This window comes from Cherax quadricarinatus, chromosome 64, assembly GCF_038502225.1.
Source record: "Cherax quadricarinatus isolate ZL_2023a chromosome 64, ASM3850222v1, whole genome shotgun sequence".
In the NCBI taxonomy this organism is placed as follows: domain Eukaryota; kingdom Metazoa; phylum Arthropoda; class Malacostraca; order Decapoda; family Parastacidae; genus Cherax; species Cherax quadricarinatus.
The window spans coordinates 11426221-11449822 of NC_091355.1; the positions used below are offsets into that span (position 1 = coordinate 11426221).

The 23602-nt window shown below is 40.4% G+C and overlaps 1 protein-coding gene across 5 annotated transcripts in view; it reads right to left on the reverse strand.

Moving 5' to 3' along the window:
* The window catches only part of LOC128700025 (nudC domain-containing protein 3), a 103628-nt gene that overhangs the window by 37827 nt on the left and 42199 nt on the right, over positions 1 to 23602 (reverse strand). For all 5 annotated transcript variants that reach the window (XR_011393789.1, XM_070098765.1, XM_070098766.1 and 2 more), the window contains exon 4: positions 19300 to 19361. Coding sequence is in view for 4 of the 5 variants with exons in the window: in XM_070098765.1 (XP_069954866.1) it covers positions 19300 to 19361 (62 nt within the window). In the remaining variant the exon portion in view is untranslated. The remainder of the gene's footprint in view (positions 1 to 19299; positions 19362 to 23602) is intronic.

Sequence of the window (23602 nt, forward strand, 5' to 3'; positions counted from 1 at the left end):
GTTCTGACAGTGATGGAAGTGGAAATGAAGACGAATTCTTTGGCTTTGATCAGTTAGTGACCGAAAGGAATAACCAGGATATCGATAATAGTGCAGAAAACCCTGACAATCCTCAACCTTCCACCTCTGGTGTGGGCACTCGTCAGTCATGGTCGGTTGTACCTCAACGCAAGAGAAAACTATTATTTTCGCGTGGCCAGGCCTCTGACTTCAGTAATGATGATAGTGACGTGGATTGTGATTTTATTGCTCTTGACGATCATTCGAGTAGTGATAGTGAGGAAACATATTCACCAGTGAAGCGTCGGTACATACGCCGCCGCGTGCACTCGGGTAGTGTACCCTATAAATAACAAAAAAAAGGCACAATACCGTGACTGGAACGATACACAAATAACCCGCACATAAAAGAGAGAAGCTTACGACGACGTTTCGGTCCGACTTGGACCATTTACAAAGTCACACTAACCAGAAGTGGAGCAGGATGGCTATATATAGACAGGAAGAGGTGGTGGTAGTAGTAGTAGTAGTAGTAGTAGTACAAGAATGGTATATAATATCAACAAGATGAAATTAAGACACACGCGCAACACCTGGGCATCCCTATCGTAGACGTTTCGCCATCCAGCCAGCCACTGGATGGCAAAACGTCCACAACAAAGACACTCAGACGCCGCACATGTGTCTTAATTTCATCAGTAGTAGTAGTAGTAGTAGAAGAGGTAGTAGCAGTGGTAGTGGTAGAAGTGGGGAATAAGGAGGATGAGCCAGTCAAATACAAAGGAAGGGGAGCACTGCAAGAGAGCTAGGTGCCCAGGTTAAGTCACGGGTGTTCTGAAGTTTGGAGCATTTTACAATGTAGTGGGAGAGGAAAGCATCTACAGAGACGAAGCCAGGGCTAAGATTCATACAAGGAAAGTTGTGTATTAGAGAGGATTCAACTAGACGGCGACTGTTCTAGTTGGGAACTCTTCTATCCTCTGCCTTTCCTACATTTCTGGTCTTTCTAATCTCAACAATTCTCTTCGTCCCTTAGACATCAAGCTTACCTTCCGCCAGACTAACACTCTTCGCACTAATCCCGTTCATACCTCTCCTCCCTCTACAGATGTTCCTGGTGTCTACTCTATTTCTTGCTCCTCCTGTCCTCTTCAATGCTTCGGAGAAACTGGTTGATCTCTTTCTGACAGACTTAGGGAGCACAAAAATAGTGTTAGGCTTGCCGACACTAACAATGCTCTTTTCTGTCACGTCAAGAGATCACAGCCATCCTATTGACTGGTCTTCTGCTAAAACTGTCTTCCCTACTTCCAACTCGAACAGTCGCCGTCTAGTTGAATCCTCTCTAATACACAACTTTCCTTGTATGAATCTTAGCCCTGGCTTCGTCTCTGTAGATGCCTTCCTCTCCCACTACATTGTAAAATGCTCCAAACTTCAGAACACCCGTGACTTAACCTGACTCCTCATTTTTTTTCTTCTTCTTCTTCTTCTTCTTCTCCCTCATCCCCTTTCCTCTTTCCTTTTTCTCCTCTGGGTTGTCTTTCTCTCTCCTGTCTCGTGTTCCTGTTCCTTCTTCATTTATTTCACCACTTCCCCTTTCATGCACCTCTGTGTGCTTGCTCTCCCTCTGTGGGCACCTAGCTCTCTTGCAGTGCTCCCCTTCCTTTGTATTTGACTGGCTCATCCTCCTTATTCCCCACTTCTACCACTACCACTACTACTACCTCTTCTACTACTACAGTGGACCCCTGGTTCGCAATGCTATCGGTATCCGATAAATCCGGTAACCGATGCATTATATCGCAGAAAATTTGCCTCGCTTCCCGATACAAAACCCGGTATGCAATGTGGTTCGTACGAGACGTGTCCATGTGTGGCCTGAACTGCCCCGTGTGTGCCAGTGTTTACAAGCCAGCCAGTGTGCGCGCATCTAAGGATACATTCGGTACATTCCATATTATCCATATTATCACTGTTTTTGGCGCCTGTTTTTGCAAAATAAGTCACCATGGGCCCCGAGAAAGCTCCCAGTGCCAACCCTTCGAGACCAAGGGTGCTAATGACTGTTGAAATGAAGAAAGATAATTGCAAAGTATGAAAGTGGAGCGCGTGTGTCGGAGCTGGTCAGGTTGTATAGTAAACCCCAATCAACCATCTCTACTACAGTGAGCAAGAAAACGGCAATCAAGGAAGCTGTTCTTGCAAAAGGTGCAACTGTGATTACGAAACAGCGACCGCAAGTGTTAGAAAATGTTGAGAGACTGTTATTGATGTGGATAAATGAAAAACAGATAGCAGGAGATAGCATCTCTCAAGCAATTATTTGTGAAAAGGCTAGGCAGTTGCATGACGATTTGGTAAAAAAATTGCCTGCAACTAGTGGTGATGTGAGTGAATTTAAGGCCAGCAAAGGTTGGTTTGAAAGATTTAAGAATCGTAGTGGTATACAGTGTGATTAGGCATGGTGAGGCTGCCAGTCATGTTGTGCGGCAGAAGTCCAGTGACTCTCAAGCTGGTCCTAGTGGCATTAAAAGAAGAAGGGAAGTAACCCCGTAAAAGGACTTGCTACCTCAAGTCCTAATGGAGGGGGATTCCCCTTCTAAATGCTAACACCATCCACACACTCCCCTTCTCCCATCCCATCAATCATCACCAGATCTTCATTAAAGGTAAGTGTCAATTATTCTTTCATTATTTATTGTTATTTATTGTTAGTGTTGTTATTGTAATTACTATTCTATTGCATTAAACTTAATATTTCATGTGGTAAAAGTTTTTTTTTTCATACTTTTGGGTGTCTTGCACGGATTAATTTGATTTCCATTATTTCTTATGGGGAAAATTGATTCGCTTTCCGATATTTTTGGTTTACGATGAGCTCTCAGGAACGGATTAGTATCGCGAACCAGGGGTCCACTGTACTACTACTACTACTGATGAAATTAAGACACATGTACGGCGTCTGGGTGTCTTTGTTGTGGACGTTTCGCCATCCAGTGGCTGGCTGGATGGCAAAACGTCTACGATAGGGATGCCCGGGTGTTGCGCGTGTCTTAATTTCATCTTGTCGATATTATATACCATTCTTGTACTACTACTACTACCACCACCTCTTCCTGCCTATACATAGCCGTCCTGCTCCACTTCTGGTTAGTGTGACTTTGTAAATGGTCCAAGTCGGACCGAAACGTCGTCGTAAGCTTCTCTCTTTTATGTGCAGGTTATCTGTGTAGTGTACCCTATGCCGTGCCCAGGGGACGGAGTACATCCCGGAGTACATCCTGTGGCCCTACACCAGGTATAGATAGTGATAGTGAGGATGATGTGGCTACACTTGGCATGGATAGACCACAGGCATCAGTAGATGGTGGTAGTGGTGATGGTAGTGCCACGGCCATGCGTGACTCGCCAGCCCAGGCTAGGACCCACGCTGCTGACTCCGCAGTTCCAGGGCAAAGCGGAGCGTCAGCTACCAGCCCACCACAACCACAACTACCCGCACAACCAGCCTATGATGTCCAGTATCCACCAGCAAACTGTATCTGGGATTGGCAGCAAAATCCCAATTTTGTTCCCAAGCCCCACCACTTTGATGACTCTGAAAGTGGAATTCTACCAACTTGTCCCCTTGGAAACACTGCAAATGAACTGGAATTCTTTGAATTCCACCTTGATAATAGACTCAAATTTCAAACACATATACAACAAATTTCGAAAAAAATTTCCAAGACCGTAGGCATACTATCGAAGATACGGTACTATGTTCCACAGTCAGCCCTCCTGGCCCTATATCACTCTCTTATTTACCCCTATCTCACCTATGAAATTTGTGCATGGGGCTCAACAACAATAAACCATCTCAGACCACTAATCACCCAACAAAAGGCTGCAGTCAGAATGATAACAAATTCCCACTACAGACAGCACACTCCACCAATATTCAAAACTCTAAACCTACTCACCATACAAAACATCCATACTTATTACTGCACCTACTACATACATAGAACACTTAACTCTGACATAAACCCTCCCCTCAAACATCTCCTTACCAACCTCAACAGAACACATGACCATAACACAAGGCACAGATCACTCTTTGATATTCCTCATGTCCATCTCACACTACGCAAAAACTCAATGCACATAAAAGGCCCTAAAATCTGGAATTCATTACCTGTGAACATAAAAGAAACACTGTCTGTTTATAAATTCAAGTCTCTTCTCAAAAATCACTTACTCACCCACAACTAAATAAATACTGAATAATTGTATCTCATATATGTATCTCATTATTGTATCTCATAAATGTCAACCTGTGACCCAATCAAACTTTACTATTTAACTTCATTACCTAACAAAATACTCCACTTTACTGATTACACAGCAACACAGTAAATGACCCTATGACCTGTCTTTGTAATACTCATTTGTACTAAATTGTTATCTGTTTTACAATAATTTTTGTACCACTGAATATATCATTGCTCAGTTAATCTTAAGTTAATTTTAAGCCTGCCCATAATGCTCTGCATACAAGGGACTTTGGCATGCTGCACTTTAAAAATTGTATTCCTTGTACTTCTCTGTATCATGTTCAAATTAATAAATAAATAAATAAATAAATAAACTATTCTTTGACCAGCCATTGATGGAAACTATTGTCAGGGAAAGTAACAAGCAAATACGATCATATCACCACAGTCAAGATTACACAGGTGGAAAGAGACGACTGTTGCAGAAATGTATTTGCTTTTTGCAACAATAATGCTTATGCCTCATGTCTATAAGCATAATATAAAAGCATACTGGTCCACAGATCGGCTAATTTCTACCCCGGTCTTCAGTGAAATCATCCCAGTGAACAGGTTTATCTTATTGTTACGTATGTTGCACTTCTCTGACAAAACCAGGCCTGACAGAAGTGACAGGTTATACAAGATCAGAAATGTTTTTATGTATCTCAAAAGTTCAGCATGTACTTTTATCCATTCAAGAATCTTGTAATTGACAAGTCTTTGATTTTGTTCAAAGGTAGGCTGTCATTCAAGCAGTATATTCCGTGCAAGAGGAAACGCTTTGGTATAAAACTGTTTGTACTCTGTGACTGTGACAGTGGCCTGATATTGGATATTGTTGTATACACGGGAAGTAAAACACTGAAAGATACCAAGATGTTATTGGGTATCTCAGGTGACATAGTGAGAAGCATGATGGCACCTTATCTTGGTAAGAAGCATACATTATATACCGATAACTGGTACACAAGCCCATTACTCAGTGATTTCCTGCGGGTGAACAAGACAGATGTGTGTGGCACAGTGCATTCTAATCATAAACATATGCCCAGGCTCAACGCAGGTGCTCGTGGTGATGACGTGCAGGTTTTTACTGCTAATGACATCATGGCATTACGGTGGCATGACAAACGAGATGTCACATTGTTGACAACCATTCAACGTAAGGAAATGCAAGACAGTGGCAAAGTTGATCGAGTGACTAATGAAAGTATTCAAAAACCAGTGACAGTGATTGATTATACACAAAACATGCGCTTGGTTGACAAATGTGACATGCAGATTGGCTTTGTTGATTGTGGTCGTAAAAGTTACAAGTGGTACATGAAACTTTTCTTCCATCTCATGGACATTTCAATGCTCAATGCATATAATATGTACCAAATGAAGACTGGCAACAGACCACCATATGGTGAATTTTGTTTATCTGTTGTCAGACAACTCATAATGAAGTACCAGGTAACAACACCTGCTATACAACAAGGTCCTCAAACTCCTCAGGATATACCCAAGCATTTGAGGAGGGAAGGTGATCATTTCATAATACAGCTTCCTTCAACTCAGAAGAAATTTGCTCAGAAGAGATGCATCGTCTATGCACAAACAAAATGACGGTAACAAAGACGCAAAGACACTCGGTTTATGTGTGAGGAATGTAAGGTACCTCTGTGCATGGTGCCTTTTTTCAAGGAGTTCCACAAGCTCCAGCAGTTCTAAAACCATGTCCAGTGATTGTAAATGTATATTAGTCCCTTTTATATTATAATTTTATACTATAATTCTAACTTTAAAAAATTACCTTTATAGTACTACCTACTATCATACTCCCAAGCTCCACTATTTGATCATCACTTTATTTGTATTAGTCCCTTAGCTCATTATTTTACATTTGTTAAATAATCCAGGTGCTATTTTTTAGCTTAAGACTATTTACTTTGTTTTATACTTAATTCAAACTATAGATTCACTACAAATCTTATGATTACAAGCATTGATCCTGATACCAACCTCTTATTTAATGACTTAAATGAATCAAACAGTAACTGTAATTACTACACTGCAGAACAATCAAAGGCACTTCTCAGTGCCAACAACAACATAACTATATTTAACTACAATATCAGATCTTTAAGCAAGCATTACGATGACCTCATAGCATTACTAAATTCCTTACATGCCAATATGTCCATCATTACACTAACTGAAACCTGGCTAAAGCCTGATAGTACAGATGTCTATGCCATTCCTGGTTACACAGCCATACACAACTGTAGGCCAGATCAACAAGGGGGTGGCACAGCCATATACTACTCAGACCAACTAGAATGTATCACTAATACTTGCACAAGGGATGAACATGGGGAATATATAATAGCTAAATTCAAATCAAAGTACCTACAAAAACCTCTCACATTGATAAACATCTACAGAGTTCCACAGTCAAACATTAGCCAATTTAGTCAAAATCTAGGAAGTATGATAACTGATGCACGCATGAACAAAGATCACTTACTACTCTCAGGTGACTTCAATATAAATCTCCTGCAAGACCAGGACCCACACGTTACTGAATTCACAAACACAATGAGTAACTGTATGTTACTACCAACAGTAACAAAACCTACAAGAGTTACAGAGACTAGTGTTTCCCTACTTGCCCACATCTGGACCAACACCATATCCCCTTTAAAATCAGGCATAATTACAGATAATACCACAGACCACTACCCTACTTTCCTCATAACAACTCTTGGTAAACTACCCCAAGACACTACTAAAGTCACCTTCAGACTTCACAATGAGGCAGCCATTAATAACTTCACAACAGCAATAGCAAACATTGATTGGCACACTGAGCTAGAAACCTATACAGATATTGACGAATGTATTAATAATTTTCTAAAAAAAACCCAATACCTCTATAACAAGCACTGCCCCAAAAAAACTAAACAGATGACAGCAAAGAGACTGAACAGTCCCTGGCTAACACCCAGCATTCTCAAATCCATAAATACAAAACACCAATATGAAAAACAGTACAGAATGGGTCACATAACCAGAGACCAAACAAAACGTTACTCGTCAATCCTAACCAGCCTGATAAGAAGGGCAAAAAAATTGTATTATGAGAACAGATTATCCAACTTACGAGGTGATATAAAAAAGACCTGGAAAACCCTATCAGAAATTCTGGGAACAAAAAAGATATCACGAAATAGCGAAATAAAATTAGCAAAAACAGACGAACCCCAAATCCCACCAACAGAAACAGCAAACAGACTCAATGATTTCTTCTTCACTATAGGACAAAACCTTGCCAATAAAATCCCAAGCTCAGATACCCCACCAAATGACTACCTCACCGGCAACTACCCGAACACACTGTTCCTAGCTCCGACTAACCCATACGAAGTCTCCCTTATTATCAACGCACTAAAAAACAAGGCAGGAGATTTAAATACCTTACCACCCCTTATATACAAAAAAGTGTCACAAGTGCTATCACCAATCATTGCAACACTCTTTAACAAATCCATTGAATCCTCCACCTTCCCTACAGTACTCAAAATAGCAAGGGTCACCCCGATCCACAAAGGAGGAGACCAAACAGAGTTGAATAACTATAGGCCAATATCCAACTTACACCCTCTCTCAAAAATCTTCGAAAAATTAATTCATAAACGAATCTACTCCTACCTTATCTCCCAAAACATACTCAACCCCTGCCAATTTGGATTCAGGCCTAATAAAAATACTAATGATGCTATTATACACATGCTAGAACATATATACACTGCAATAGAGAAAAAAGAAGTCCCACTGGGGATCTTCATTGACTTACGTAAAGCCTTTGATACAGTTGACCATGACTTGCTCCACGTAAAATTGTCACACTATGGTATAAGAGGGCACTCCCTCAACTACCTCAAGTCTTACCTCAGCAACAGAAGCCAATATGTGTACGCAAATGGGGCAAACTCTTCTGCACAACCAATTACAGTTGGTGTCCCACAGGGAAGTGTCCTTGGCCCTCTTCTCTTTCTCCTATACATAAATGACCTTCCAAATGCTTCGCAATTACTCAAACCCACACTATTTGCAGATGACACTACATACGTCTTCTCTCACCCGAGCCCAGTCACGCTAGCCAATACTGTAAATACCGAATTACAGAAAATATCTACCTGGATGAGGACTAACAAACTTACACTAAACATTGACAAAACCTACTTCATTCAGTTTGGTAACAGAGCTACAGATGTCCCTCTTAACATAATGATAAATGGATCACCTATCACAAAACTAACAGAGGGAAAATTCTTAGGAATCCACCTTGATAATAGACTCAAATTTCATACACATATACATCAAATTTCTAAGAAAATTTCCAAGACTGTAGGCATACTATCGAAGATACGGTACTATGTTCCACAGTCAGCCCTCCTGGCCCTATATCACTCTCTTATTTACCCCTATCTCACCTATGGAATTTGTGCATGGGGCTCAACAACAATTAACCATCTCAGACCACTAATTACCCAACAAAAGGCTGCAGTTAGAATGATAACAAATTCTCACTACAGGCAGCACACTCCACCAATATTCAATACACTAAACCTACTCACCATACAAAACATCCATACTTATTACTGCACCTATTACATACATAGAACACTTAACTCTGATATTAACCCTCCCCTCAAACATCTCCTTGCCAACCTCAACAGAACACATGACCATAACACAAGGCACAGATCACTCTTTGATGTTCCTCGTGTCCATCTCACACTATGCAAAAACTCAATGCACATAAAAGGCCCTAAAATCTGGAATTCATTACCTGTAAATATAAAAGAAACACAACCTGTTTATAAATTCAAGTCTCTTCTCAAAGATTACTTACTCACCCAAAACCAAATAAATACTGAATAACTGAACATTATAAATTGTATATCTTAAATGTTTCTCACAATTATATCACATAAATGTTAAACCTAAAACCCAATCTAACTTATTATTTTTTAAATACACTACCTAACAGAATCACTACCTAACTGAATGCAACCATATGACCTGTCTTTGTAATACTCACTTGTGCTTTATAGTTATCTGTTTACATTAATGTTTTATCACTGATTTCATCATTGCTTAGTAGCAGCGCTGTATAGTCCTTGTGGCTTAGCGCTTCTTTTTGATTATAATAATAATAATAATCATTGCTTAGTTAATCTTAAGTTAATTTTAAGCCAGCCCGTAATGCTATGCATAGTATAAGTGGCTTTGGCATACTGCTCTTATCTGTATTTTTTTGTACCTCTGTATGTGTGCACAAATTGGAAATAAATAAATAAATAAATAAATAAATAAATATGATAGAACATTAGTATTATACAAGATTTGTGCATGTTTATTATAATAAACAAGTGGTAAACAATAATATGATATTAACTTTAGTGCGGTTATTGTGTTCAATACAGTGAGTTTATATACATGTATATACATTATATACAGTATTGGTCTCTCAGGCCCCAAATGTTAGTAGGAAAAGAAAAAACTACAAAAAACGGTAAATAAAGTAATGTGCGTATGTGGAAATCGTCGATGTTGCCACCACCACGTCATTTGGGGTCAACTTCTCGGCACTGTATCTCAGTAAGTACTGATCAGAATTTTTTTTTTTGTCTTATTACCTTCACAAAAATATACTCTTTAATTCTGTAAGAAAAAATAACTTTTTTTTTTTTCAAATTTTCTTGAACACTGGAGCACCACTTCAGATTCTGGCCTTGGACCCTGAAGGGGTTAATTTGTAAAAGATGTCAATTTGACAACCAAAGCAATTTTTCCCATAAAGAACAATGAAAATAGAATAATCCATTCCAGACCCCAAATGACAATATAAGAATATATTAATAATATATACACACTCATCTGAGTTTTCTTTGATTTTATCTTAATAGTTCTTGGTCTTATTACTTTTCCTTTTATATCCATGGGGAAGTGGAATAAGAATCTTTTCTCCATAAGCCATGTGTGTTTTAAGTCAACTAAAATGCCGGGAACAATGGGCTAGTAACCCCTTTTCCTGTAATAATTAATAAAAAAGAATAAGAAGAAAATTGTCGAAGTAGGAAGTCTGAATGTGCGTGGATGTTGTGCAGATGATAAGAAAGAGATGATTGTGGATGTTATGAATGAGAAGAAGCTGGATGTCCTGGCTTTAAGTGAAACAAAGCTGAAGGGGGTAGGAGTTTCAGTGGAGAGGAATAAATGGGATTAGGTCAGGGGTTTCAAATAGAGTTAGAGCTAAAGGAGGAGTAGCAATAATGTTGAAGGATAAGTTATGGCAGGAAAAGAGGGACTAAAAATATAATAATTCAAGGATTATGTGGAGTAAAATAAAGGTTGGATGTGAAAAGTGGGTTATAGTAAGTGTATATGCGCCTGGAGAAGAGAAGTGTAGAGGAGAGAGAGAGAGAGATTTTGGGAAATGTTGAGTGAATGCATGGGGAGTTTTGAACCAGGTGTGAGAGTAATGGTGGTTGGGCAAAAATGTTGTGGACGGAGTAGTAGGTAAATTTGGGGTGCCAGGGGTAAATGAAAATGGGGAGCCTTTAACCGAGCTATGTGTAGAAAGAGGTTTGGTAATAAGTAATACATATTTTATGAAAAAGAGGATAAATAAATATACAAGGTATGATATAGCACGTAATGAAAGTACAGTGGACCCTCGCCTAACGAACGCATCACATAACGTTAAATCCGCCTAGCGATACATTTTAACGCAAAAATTTTGCCTCGGCTAGCGCTAAACAACTCGCTCAACGCGATTCGTTCGAGACGTGTCCACGTGCAGCCCGAGCCCGCCTCACTTGTTCCGTGGTGCCAGTGTTTACAAGCCAGCCACCGCGGTCACTTCCAAGCATACAATCAGAACATTTCATATTATCACAGCCTTTTTAGTGATTGCACCTGCAAAATAAGTCACCATTAGCCCCAAGAAAGCTTCTAGTGCCAACCCTACAGCAAAAAGGGTGAGAATTACTATGGATATGAAGAAAGAGATCACTGCTAAGTATGAAAGTGGAGTGTGTGTCTCCGAGCTGGCCAGGTTGTACACAAAACCCCAATCAACCATCGCTACTATTGTGGCCAAGAAAACGACAATCAAGGAAGCTGTTCTTGCCAAAGGTGCAACTGTGTTTTCGAAACAGAGATCGCAAGTGATAGAAGATGTTGAGAGACTGTTATTGGTGTGGATAAACGAAAAACAGATAGCAGGAGATAGCATCTCTCTAGCGATCATATGTGAAAAGGCTAGGAAGTTGCATGATGATTTAATTAGAAAAATGCCTGCAACTAGTGATGATGTGAGTAAATTTAAGGCCAGCAAAGGTTGGTTTGAGAGATTTAAGAATCGTAGTGGCATACTTAGTGTGATAAGGCATGGTGAGGCTGCCAGTTCGGACCACAAAGCGGCTGAAAAATATGTGCAGGAATTCAAGGAGTACATAGACAGTGAAGGACTGAAACCTGAACAAGTGTTTAATTGTGACGAAACAGGCCTGTTTTGGAAGAAAATGCCAAGCAGGACCTAAATTACTCAGGAGGAAAAGGCACTCCCAGGACATAAGCCTATGAAAGACATTCTTACTCTGTTGATGTGTGCTAATGCTAGTGGTGATTGCAAAGTGAAGCCTTTATTGGTGTATCACTCTGAAACTCCCAGAGTGTTCAGGAAAAACAATGTCCTCAAGGCTAATTTGTGTGTGCTGTGGAGGGCAAACAGTAAGGCATGGGCCACTAAGGACTTTTTCTATGACTGGTTACACCATGCATTTGCCCCCACTGTGAAAAATTACCTAATTGAAAAGAAATTAGACCCTAAGTGCCTCCTGGTATTAGACAATGCTCCTGGTCATCCTTCAGACGTGGCAGAGCGACTTTCTGCGGAAATGAGCTTCATTAAGGTCAAGCTTTCGCCTCCTAATACCACTCCTCTCCTGCAGCCCATGGACCAGCAGGTCATTTCCAACTTCAAGAAACTGTACACAAAAGCTATGTTTGAAAGGTGCTTTGTAGTGACCTCAGAAACTCAACTGACTCTAAGAGAATTTTGGAGAGATCACTTTAGCATCCTCAATTGTGTAAACATTATAGGTAAGGCTTGGGAGGAAGTGACTAAGAGGACCTTGAACTCTGCTTGAAAGAAACTGTGGCCAGAATGTGTAGACAAAAGGGATTTTGAAGGGTTTGAGGCTAACCCTGGGAATCCTATGCCAGTTGAGGAATCCATTGTGGCATTGGGGAAGTCCTTGGGGTTGGAGATTAGTGGGGAGGATGTGGAAGAGTTGGTGGAGGAGGACAATGACGAACTAACCACTGATGAGCTGCTGGATCATCTTCAACAGCAAGAGGCCAGACCTGAGGAAACTGCTCCGGAGGAGGGGATAGAGAAATTGAAGAAGTTGTCTACTTCAAAGATTAAGGAAATGTGGCTTAAAGTGCAAACCTTTTTTGATGAAAATCACCCTCACACAGCTATTGCAAGCCGTGCTGGTGACTATTACACTGACAACGTTGTGAAACACTTTAAGAATGTCATAAAGGAACGGGAGGTACAGGCCTCTATGGACATATATGTTGTGCGACAGAGGTCCAGTGACTCTCAAGCTGGTCCCAGTGGCATTAAAAGAAGAAGGGAAGTAACCCCGGAAAAGGACTTGCCACCTCAAGTCCTAATGGAAGGGGATTCCCCTTCTAAACATTAATACCATCCACAGTCTCCCCTCCTCCCATCCCATCAGTCATCACCAGATCTTCAATAAAGGTAAGTGTCATGTAACTGTGCATGTCTTCTTCAGTTTGTGTGTATTAAAATTAATATTTCATGTGGTAAAAATTTTTTTTTGTTCATACTTTGGGGTGTCAGGAACGGATTAATTTGATTTCCATTATTTCTTATGGGGAAAATTAATTTGGCTAACGATAATTTCGCCTAACGTTGAGCTCTCAGGAACGGATTAATAGCGTTAGGCGAGGGTCTATTGTAGTTTGTTAGATTATGTATTGGTGGATAAAAGGTTGAGGGGTAGGCTCCAGGATGTACACCTTTATAGAGGGGCAACTGATATATCAGATCATTATTTAGTTGTAGCTACAGGTAGATTAAGAGGTAGATGGGAAAAGAGGAAAATGGCAACAACAAGCAAGAGGGAGGTGAACGTGTATAAACTAAGGAAGGAGGAAGTTCGGGTGAGATATAAGCAACTATTGGCAGAAAGGTGGGCTGGTGCAAGTATGAGTAGTGGGGGGGTTGAAGAGGGTTGCAATAGTTTTAAAAAATGCAGTATTAGAATGTGGGGCAGAAGTTTGTGGTTATAGGAGGGTGGGTGCAGGAGGAAAGAGGAGTAATTGGTGGAATCATGAAGTAAAGGGTGTGATAAAAGAGAAAAAGTTACCTTATGAGAGGCTTTTACAAAGCAGAAATGTTATAAGAAGAGCAGAGTATATGGAGAGTAAAAGAAAGGTGAAAAGAGTGGTGAGAGTGCAAAAGGAGAGCAGATGATAGAGTGGGAGAGGCACTGTCAAGGAATTTTAATGAAAGTAAGAAAAAATTTTGGAGTGAGTTAAACAAGTTAAGAAAGCCTAGAGAACAAATGGATTTGTCAGTTAAAAACAGAGTAGGGGAGTTAGTAGATGGGGAGATGGAGGTATTGGGTAGATGGCGAGAATATTTTGAGGAACTTTTAAATGTCGACAAAGAAAGGGAAGCAGTAATTTCATGCACTGGCCAGGGAGGTATACCATCTTTTAGGAGTGAAGAACAGGATGTGAGTGTGGGGGAGGTGTGCGAGGCATTACGTAGAATGAAAAGGGGTAAAGCAGCTGGAACTGACGAGATCATGACAGAAATCTTAAAAGCAGGGGGATATATAGTGTTGGAGTGATTGGTATTTTTGTTTAATAAATGTATGAAAGAGGGGAAGGTACCTAGGGATTGGCAGAGAGCATGTATAGTCCCTTTATATAAAGGGAAGGGTGACAAAAGAGATTGTAAAAATTATAGTGGAATAAGTTTACTGAGTATACCAGGAAATGTATACGGTAGGGTTATAACTGAAAGGATTAGAGGTAAGACAGAATGTAGGATTGCGGATGAGCAAGGAGGTTTCAGAGTGGGTCGGGGATGTGTAGATCAAGTGTTTACATTGAAGCATATATGTGAACAGTATTTAGATAAAGGTAGGGAAGTTTTTATTGCATTTATGGATTTAGAAAAGGCATATGATAGAGTGGATAGGGGAGCAATGTGGCAGATGTTGCAAGTACAGTGGACCCCCGCATAACGATCACCTCCGAATGCGACCAATTATGTAAGTGTATTTATGTAAGTGCATTTGTACGTGTATGTTTGGGGGTCTGAAATGGACTAATCTACTTCACAATATTCCTTATGGGAACAAATTCGGTCAGTACTGGCAACTGAACATACTTCTGGAGTGAAAAAATATCGTTAACTGGGGGTCCACTGTACTGTATATGGAATAGGTGGTGTTACTTAAAAGCTGTAAAGAGTTTTTATGAGGATAGTGAGGCTCAGGTTAGGGTGTGTAGAAGAGAGGGAGACTACGTCCCAGTAAAAGTACGTCTTAGACATGGATGTGTAATGTCACCATGGTTGTTTAATATATTTATAGATTGGATTGTAAAAGAAGTAAATGCTAGGGTGTTTGGGAGAGGGGTGGGATTAAATTATGGGGAATCAAATTCAAAATGGGAATTGACACAGTTGCTTTTTGCTGATGATACTGTGCTTATGGGAGATTCTAAAGAAAAATTGCAAAGGTTATTGGATGAGTCTGGGAGTATGTGTAAAGGTAGAAAGTTGAAAGTGAACATAGAAAAGAGTAAGGTGATGAGGGTATCAAATGATTTAGATAAAGAAAAATTGGAGATTAAACTGGGAAGGAGGAGTATGGAAGAAGTAAACATTTTCAGATACTTGGGAGTTGACATGTCGGCGAATGGATTTATGAAGGATGAGGTTAATCATAGAATTGATGAGGGAAAAAAGGTGAGTGGTGCATTGAGGTATATGTGGAGATAAAAAATATTATCTATGGAGGCAAAAAAGGGAATGTATGAAAGTATAGTAGTACCAACACTCTTATATGGGTGTGAAGCTTGGGTTGTGAATGCAGCAGCAAGGAGGCGCTTGGAGGCAGTGGAAATGTCCTGTCTATGGGCAATGTGTGATGTAAATATTATGCAGAAAATTCAGAGTGTGGAAATTAGGAGAATTTGTGGAGTTAATAAAAATATTAGTCAGAGGGCTGAAGAAGGGTTGTTGAGGTGGTTTGGTCATTTAGAGAGAATGGGTCAAAGTAGAATGACATGGAGAGCGTATAAATCTGTAGGGGAAGGAAGGTGGGGTAGGGGTCGTCTTCAAAAAGGTTGGAAGGAAGGGGTAAGGGAGGTTTTGTGGGCGAGGGGCTTGGACTTCCAGCAGGCGTGCATGAGCGTGTTCGATAAGAGTGAATGGAGACGAATGGTATTTGGGACCTGACGATCTGTTGTAGTGTGAGCAGGGTAATATTTAGTGAAGGGATTCAGGGAAACCGGTTATTTTTGTATAGCCGGACTTGAGTCCTGGAAATGGGAAGTACAATGCCTGCACGCTAAAGGAGTGGTTCAGGATATTAGCAGTTTGGAGGGATATGTTGTGTATCTTTATACGTATATGCTTCTAAACTGTTGTTTTGAGCACCTCTGCAAAAACAGTGATTATGTGTGAGTGAGGTGAAAGTGTTGAATGATGATGAAAGTATTTTCTTTTTTGGGGATTTTCTTTGTTTTTGGGTCACCCTGCCTCGGTGGGAGATGGCTGACTTGTAAAAAAAAAAAAAAAAATTAGTAGTGTACTAACTACTACATAAAACAATATCTAAAACTATAGAGCACAGGAAAACTGTAACAATGAATACTAAATGAAAACTTAACTGAAATACTGAACGCTAAATGGAAATTTAACTGCCCCTTATCTGTCAGAGGAGAGCTAATGGCATACTGGAAGCAGGAGGTGGAGGAGAGGAGGGACTGATGTTACGGCTTGGAAGGAGAGTCACCTTCTATTAATATGTCAGGGAACTGTCCTTCTGGTGTTGTTTTTCTTTGTCTCTTTCCACCACTAACACCTCTTTCTGGCTCACTGGTTCTTTGTCTCACTAAAAACCTGTCCAGTTAGGTTTGGTTCAGGCTCTGTTTTAACACTTATCTAAATTGAGACATTACACTCTCATTGTACATGTTAGAGACATGGATGGCCACTCAATTGTCTGGATGGCATTTTTCAGAAAACTCCTGCATGTGACCTGAGCCACTTTGTCCTGTTCCGTGTATGCAAAAACTTCTGTCGACAATCAAGAGAACATACAAAAACCAGGACATTTTTTCTTGAACACCTCGTTCAAAAAATAATTTATTCAACAAGTAATGCAATCAACAACTGAGGTTCGACTGTATGAATAATAATGACTGACAAACAAATGCAATACTAACATGAAATCAAGTATAACAGATAAATCACATGTAAATACTACTGAAGATAGACATGTAGACGATTCAGAAGATGCAAGTACGGTGACAATTGGGTAGCACATGCTGAAGGTGGCTAAGCAGCCATGTGGTTGAGACAAGGGTGCAACAATTGGCTGAAGCAGGTACCTGAAGGATGCTCTGGCCCTATCCCAGACCAGACTTCCTTTTGGATCAAGGCATGATCAGCTAGGCTGTTAATGCTGGATGCATGCAATCCAGCATATGAGCCCAAGCCTAGCTGGTCAGGAATTGATTTGAGTAACTTTCAGGTTCCTTCTATAAGACAGCTAGAGGTTTGCTTGTAATACCTGCATGCACGACAGAAGGGTATAGGAGACAAGTTGACTAGTTCAACTGTAATGCTGCTGTTGGTGAATCCAACACATTGCTGTTAGGATAAGGGGAAGCTGATTCTCATGTAGATGGACTAGTTGATATAATCAAGGATTAGCTTATCCAGTGGGTAGATAAATAAATAATTAAGCATGATTGCTCTGCATCAGTCAGTCACAACTGGACATGACATAACATCCTCATGTCCGGGGGATCAGACAGACCTACGATACGATGGAACACATGGGAAAAGGGATAGGCCACCAAATGGGTGGTTACAAGACTGGAAAATGTAGCCAGCAAAGTCACACACCTCCAGTCATACCAAAAGTACATAAGATTAATGCCTATCAGAGGCTTCTCCCTTACAAAGTTAACTAACCATGCAACACAATGACACCAGAACCATAAGAACCATGCAACACAATGACATCAGAACCACAGGAACCAACTATGCAACACAATACCAGAACCATAGAAACCAGCCATGCAACACAATACCAGAACCATAGGAACAACCATACAATGCAATACCAGAACCACAATGACACCAGTAAGGAATCGTTTAAGACTCTGTACACCGTGTATGTCAGGCCTATACTGGAGTATGTAGCACCAGTTTGGAACCCACACCTGGTCAAGCATGTCAAGAAATTAGAGAAAGTGCAAAGGTTTGCAATAAGGCTAGTTCTAGAGCTAAGGGGAATGTCCTACGAAAAAAGGTTAAGGGAAATCTGTCTGACAACACTGGAGGACAGGAGGGTTAGAGGAGACATGATAACGACATACAAAATACTACAAGAAATAGATAAGGTGGACAGAGACAGGATGTTCCAGAGAGGGGACACAGAAACAAGGGGTCACAATTGGAAGTTGAAGACTCAGATGAGTCAAAGGGACGTTAAGAAGTATTTCTTCAGTCATAGAGTTGTCAGGAAGTGGAATAGTCTGGCAAGTGATGTAGTGAAGGCAGGAACCATACATAGTTTTAAGACAAAGTATGATAAAGCTCATGGAGCAGAGAGAGAGAGGACCTAGTAGCGACCAGTGAAGAGGCAGGGCCAGGAGCCGAGTCTCGACCCCTGCAACCACAATCAACTGAGTACAATTAGGCAAGTACACAAAAATACCAGAACTATAAGGAATCAGCCATTGTTGTTTTATAATTTTAGCACGCATCCCATACTCATCCTGTGAGTGGAAGTCAAAAGCCTGTAAAGGCTCTTAATGACTTCAGGGACTGGGCTGCCAACATTCTGTTTAACAAATTAAAAAACAATGACCTATTTACAAATTTATTTATTTAATAACAACAATAAAGAGTTGGGCTCTGTGAGTAGAAAAACTCTTGGAACTCAAAGGTTTATCAAAAGTTAGGTGCAGTGAATTCGGTCACAAACATTACAGTGAAGTAAAATATTCACTGTTCGAGAGATACCCTGGTTGAAAGAACTGGCAGTGTGTTCAGTTTATTAAGCAGGTTGCAGTGTTTGTTAGTTATTTACAGTAGGCAAAGTTAGGGTATTTTACCATAATTAATGGAAATGTCATTGTGGATAAATCATTTAGCTATTTCCTGAACATTTGTGAGGGAGTTGTATATATTTTTTTCATTCAAGCACATAAGGTGTGACAATAGTTCTACTGACAAAGTTTCCATTTAGCTAGGTCTAAATCAATTTATGATACAGGTGCCTGTAGCCTAGCTGAAGACATGGAAGATTTAGGTGGATGTCACTGATATGTGGCTCTTCTATCATGATGGAATGATAATAGATGGATTGACTGGCGTCAATCATGTTTTATCTCAAGTCTATGATGTTCAGCTGAAGTTCTTTCTGAATTCCATGAAGAACAGACACAAAAACCAACCATGCAACACACTTGACACCACAACACAATGGAAATGGGAGGTAATGAGATCTGACCCAAGGAATAGGGGAAAAAAAAAAGAAAAAAAAAAAAAGAGCTAAAATTCCTTAGATAAGGAGTACCCTTTAGGTATTAACCAGATGAAGATACAGCACAATAGTCACAAAATAAGGATACACCAAAGTGGTTTTACCTGTTTCGGCTGGCAGAAGGCACAGTGTATCCTGATGCTCCTTGCCTCTCACCACTAGTTTTCTGGGAATACGATAAATAAATAAAATAAATCAATTAAGTAAATAAATAAAAATTTATTATCCATGAATTACACCACTGATTATAAGGTTATACAACGATAATCTTACTACCTACATACAGTCTTGCAGTTAACCCTTTGACTGTTTACGCCGTATAAATACATCTTACGAGCCAATGTTTCTGACGTATTTATACGCACAAATTCTAGCGGCTTCAAATCAAGCAGGAAAGGCCTGGTAGGCCTACATGGTAGAGAATGGGTCTCAGTGGTCGGTGTGCACCCTGTGAAAAAAATCTGGGACCCAGCGGTGCATTGTGGGAACGCCATCTTGTTAGTCCATTTTCACCATGCCTCTCGGTAAGAAGTTCCTCACTCCTCGGCGGATTGGAGGTCTTTTGTTCCCAAGTGATAGCTCTAACAGCGATGAAAATGTCAGTGACAGTGAATTCCAGGGTTTTGAAGTGAGTGTTACCGGAAAAAGTGCCCAGGATAACGTAATTAGTGATGAAAACCCAGATGACCCACAACCTTCCACCTCTGGTGCTGGGCCGGCTTGTTCACGTTCACGTTCGCCTGTACCAGGACGAAAGAGGAAACTATTTGGTAGTGTACAACACCCAGATGTTAGCAGTGAATGTGATAGTGATTTCAAGGTCACTGAAAGCAGTTCTAGTGACAGTGAGGGTGAATATTCCCCAGTGAAGTGGAAGTATGTACGACGTAGCATGTGGTCTGGTAGTGTTTCATATGTTGTTCCAAGGGGAAGGAGAAACTCTGGGAGCACATCCCGTGGCCCTACACCACAACCTGATAGTGAAGATGACGATGTTGTTACGATGGGTATGAATGATGTGAGCGAGGAAGCAGGCAGTGGTGGTGATAGTGATGGTGGCACGGCCCATGTGGCACCATCAGTGGGCCACGCTACTACCCACGCTGCTGACTCTGCACAACAACCAGCCTCACCCGACCCCACACTCCCACAACCACAACCTGCACAACCACAACCATGGTACAATATCCAGAACCCACCAGCAGACCACATCTGGGATTGGCAGGACGGTGACGAGTTTGTTCCCAGTCCCCATGACTTTGATGAAACACAAAGTGGAATAAAGCCATCATGTCCACTTGGGAACAATGCTAGTGAACTGGACTGCTTTGAGTTATTCTTCGATGAACCCCTGATGGACATCATTGTCAGGGAAACAAACACATACTATGATTACACCATGGCAAATACAATTCTCTCACCAAAATCACGGCTACACCAGTGGAAGGAGACAACTGTGGCAGAGATGTACCTGTTTTTTGCCACAATAATGCTTATGCCACATGTGTATAAGCACACTGTCACCACATACTGGGCAACAGAACGCCTGATTTCAACTCCAGGTTTTAGTGACATTATAGGTGTCAATCGTTTCCTGATACTCTTACGTATGTTTCACTTTTCAGACAAAACCAGGCCTGACAGAACCGACAGGTTATATAAAATCAGAAATGTGTTTATGTACCTGAAACAAAAGTGCTGCATGTATTTTTATCCCTTCAGGAAGCTTGTTATTGATGAGTCCTTGATTTTATTCAAAGGAAGACTCTCATTCAAGCAATATATACCAAGCAAGAGGAAACGCTTTGGTATAAAGCTATTTGTACTGTGTGATTGCAGAAGTGGTCTAGTTTTGGATATCATTGTGTACACTGGCAGTAATACTTTGAGAGATACCATGAAGTTATTGGGTATCTCTGGTGATGTGGTTCAAACAATGATAGAACCATATCTTCGTAAGGGGCATATGTTATTTACTGATAACTGGTACACAAGCCCCTTACTCAGTGATTTCTTGCGAGTGAACTTGACAGACGTGTGTGGCACAGTGCGTCGTAATCGTAAACATATGCCAAGGTTCGACGCTGGCACTCGCAGAGGTGAGGTGCAAGCCTTTGCTGCCAATGACATCATGGCATTTCGGTGGCATGACAAACGTGATGTCACATTGTTGACATCAGTTTACCGAAACGAAATGGCACACTGTGGCAGGCATAACAGAGACACCAATGAACCCATTCTAAAGCCTGCAGCTGTCATGGACTACAACCTCAATATGCGCTTAGTGGACAATTGTGACATGCAGATTGGGTTTGCAGACTGTGTACGCAGGAGTTATAAGTGGTATACAAAACTTTTTTTCCATCTTGTTGATATCTCTTATGCTAAATGCTTATAACATATACAAGTTGAAGACCAACAAAACACCAAAATATGGTGAATTTTGTTTGTCAGTAATCAGACAAATAATCGCAAAGTACCAAGGAACAACACCTGCTATAGACCAGCGCCCACGAAATTACCAACACATGTCATCTCGTTTCAGGCCTGGTGATCACTACCCCATAAAACTGCTTCCTACTACTGCCAAGAAAAATGCTCAGAAGAGGTGTTATGTATGTACACATACCACAACACGCCCACAAACACGCAGAGACACTCGTTTTATGTGTGAGGAGTGTCAAGTGCCCCTCTGCATATACCCATGTTTCAAAGAGTTCCACAAGCTGCAGCAGTTCTAGGAACGTGTTTAGTGACTGTACATATGTATATATATTATGGAACAATAGTAATAAACATTGTTTTGTATTGTTTGTTTGTGTAAACATAGTGTATACACAAACTAATAGTGATAAAGTTTGTTCGGTTATTGTGTTGTAAACAATGAGTGTATATTTGAACAATGCACCTTACATTGGTCTCACAGGCCACATAAGTTACTTGGAAAAGAAAAATATTGAAAAATGCAAGAAACCTTTGAATTAGAGTAAATAAAAGAATACCGGGTGGGCAGCAGTCGCTGCTGTTGCCGTACACACGTCACTTTCTGCAAACTTTGCGGCTCTATATCTCGGTAAGTACTGATGGCAAAAAAATTTTTTTTAGGCTTAAAACACTCAGAACAATATTCCTAACATTTTCATAAGAAAAAATAACTTTTTTTTTCGAATATTTTGCGACATAGAATGACAGTTTCAGAAAGGGGCCTGCGACAGTCAAAGGGTTAAGGCTGGCACACAGCAAACTTTTATGGTGCCAACATTTCATACTGTGTAGTTTTATCACTGAGTGTAATGTTGCCAAAATGAAAGCTTGCTCTGTGCCTGTATCTTTCCTTCAAAACTTGTATATAAAAGGATTTCTCTTGTTTAAATTCCCATGTAATACCCTGTACTCTTGATTTCTCCTTTATTATTATAAAAGCAAAATGCTAAACCTGCAGTCTTCTGTTATGACCCTGCATTCTATACACAGCCTCTTCTCACTTAACAACGGAGTTCCGTCCCTAAGACCATGTCGTTAAATGAATTCATCGCTAAGTTAGGAGCATACTAAAATGGTAGTTTGTGTCAACCATCTTTGATATTGTTTTAATGTCACGTTTGCACCATTTATAATATTTCTGTAGGAGTGAGGAAGAGCCAGTTGTGAGTGTGGGGGAAGTTCATGAGGCAGTAGGTAAAATGAAAGGGGGTAAGGCAGCTGGGATTGATGGGATAAAGATAGAAATGTTAAAAGCAGGTGGGGATATAGTTTTGGAGTGGTTTGTGCTATTATTTAATAAATGTATGGAAGAGGGTAAGGTACCTAGGGATTGGCAGAGAGCATGCATAATTCCTTTGCATAAAGGCAAAGGGAACAAAAGAAGAGTGCAAAAATTATAGGGGGATAAGTCTGTTGAGTATACCTGGTAAAGTGTATGGTAGAGTTATTATTGAAAGAATTAAGAGTAAGACCGAGAATAGGATAGCAGATGAACAAGGAGGCTTTAGGAAAGGTAAGGGGTGTGTGGACCAGGTGTTTACAGTGAAACATATAAGTGAACAGTATTTAGACAAGGCTAAAGAGGATTTTGTGGCATTTATGGATTTGGAAAAGGCGTATGACAGGGTGGATAGGGTGGGCAATGTGGCAGATGTTGCAGGTGTATGGTATAGGAGGTAGGTTACTGAAAGCAGTGAAGAGTTTTCACGAGGATAGTGAGGCTCAAGTTAGAGTATGTAGGAAAGAGGGAGATTATTTCTCAGTAAAAGTAGGCCTTTGACAAGGATGTGTGATGTCACTGTGGTTGTTTAACCCTTTCAGGGTCCAAGGCCAAAATCTGAAGTCAGGCACCAGTGTCTAAGAAATTTTGAAAAAAAAAAAAAAATGATTTTTTCTTACAGAATTAAAGAGCATATTTTTGTG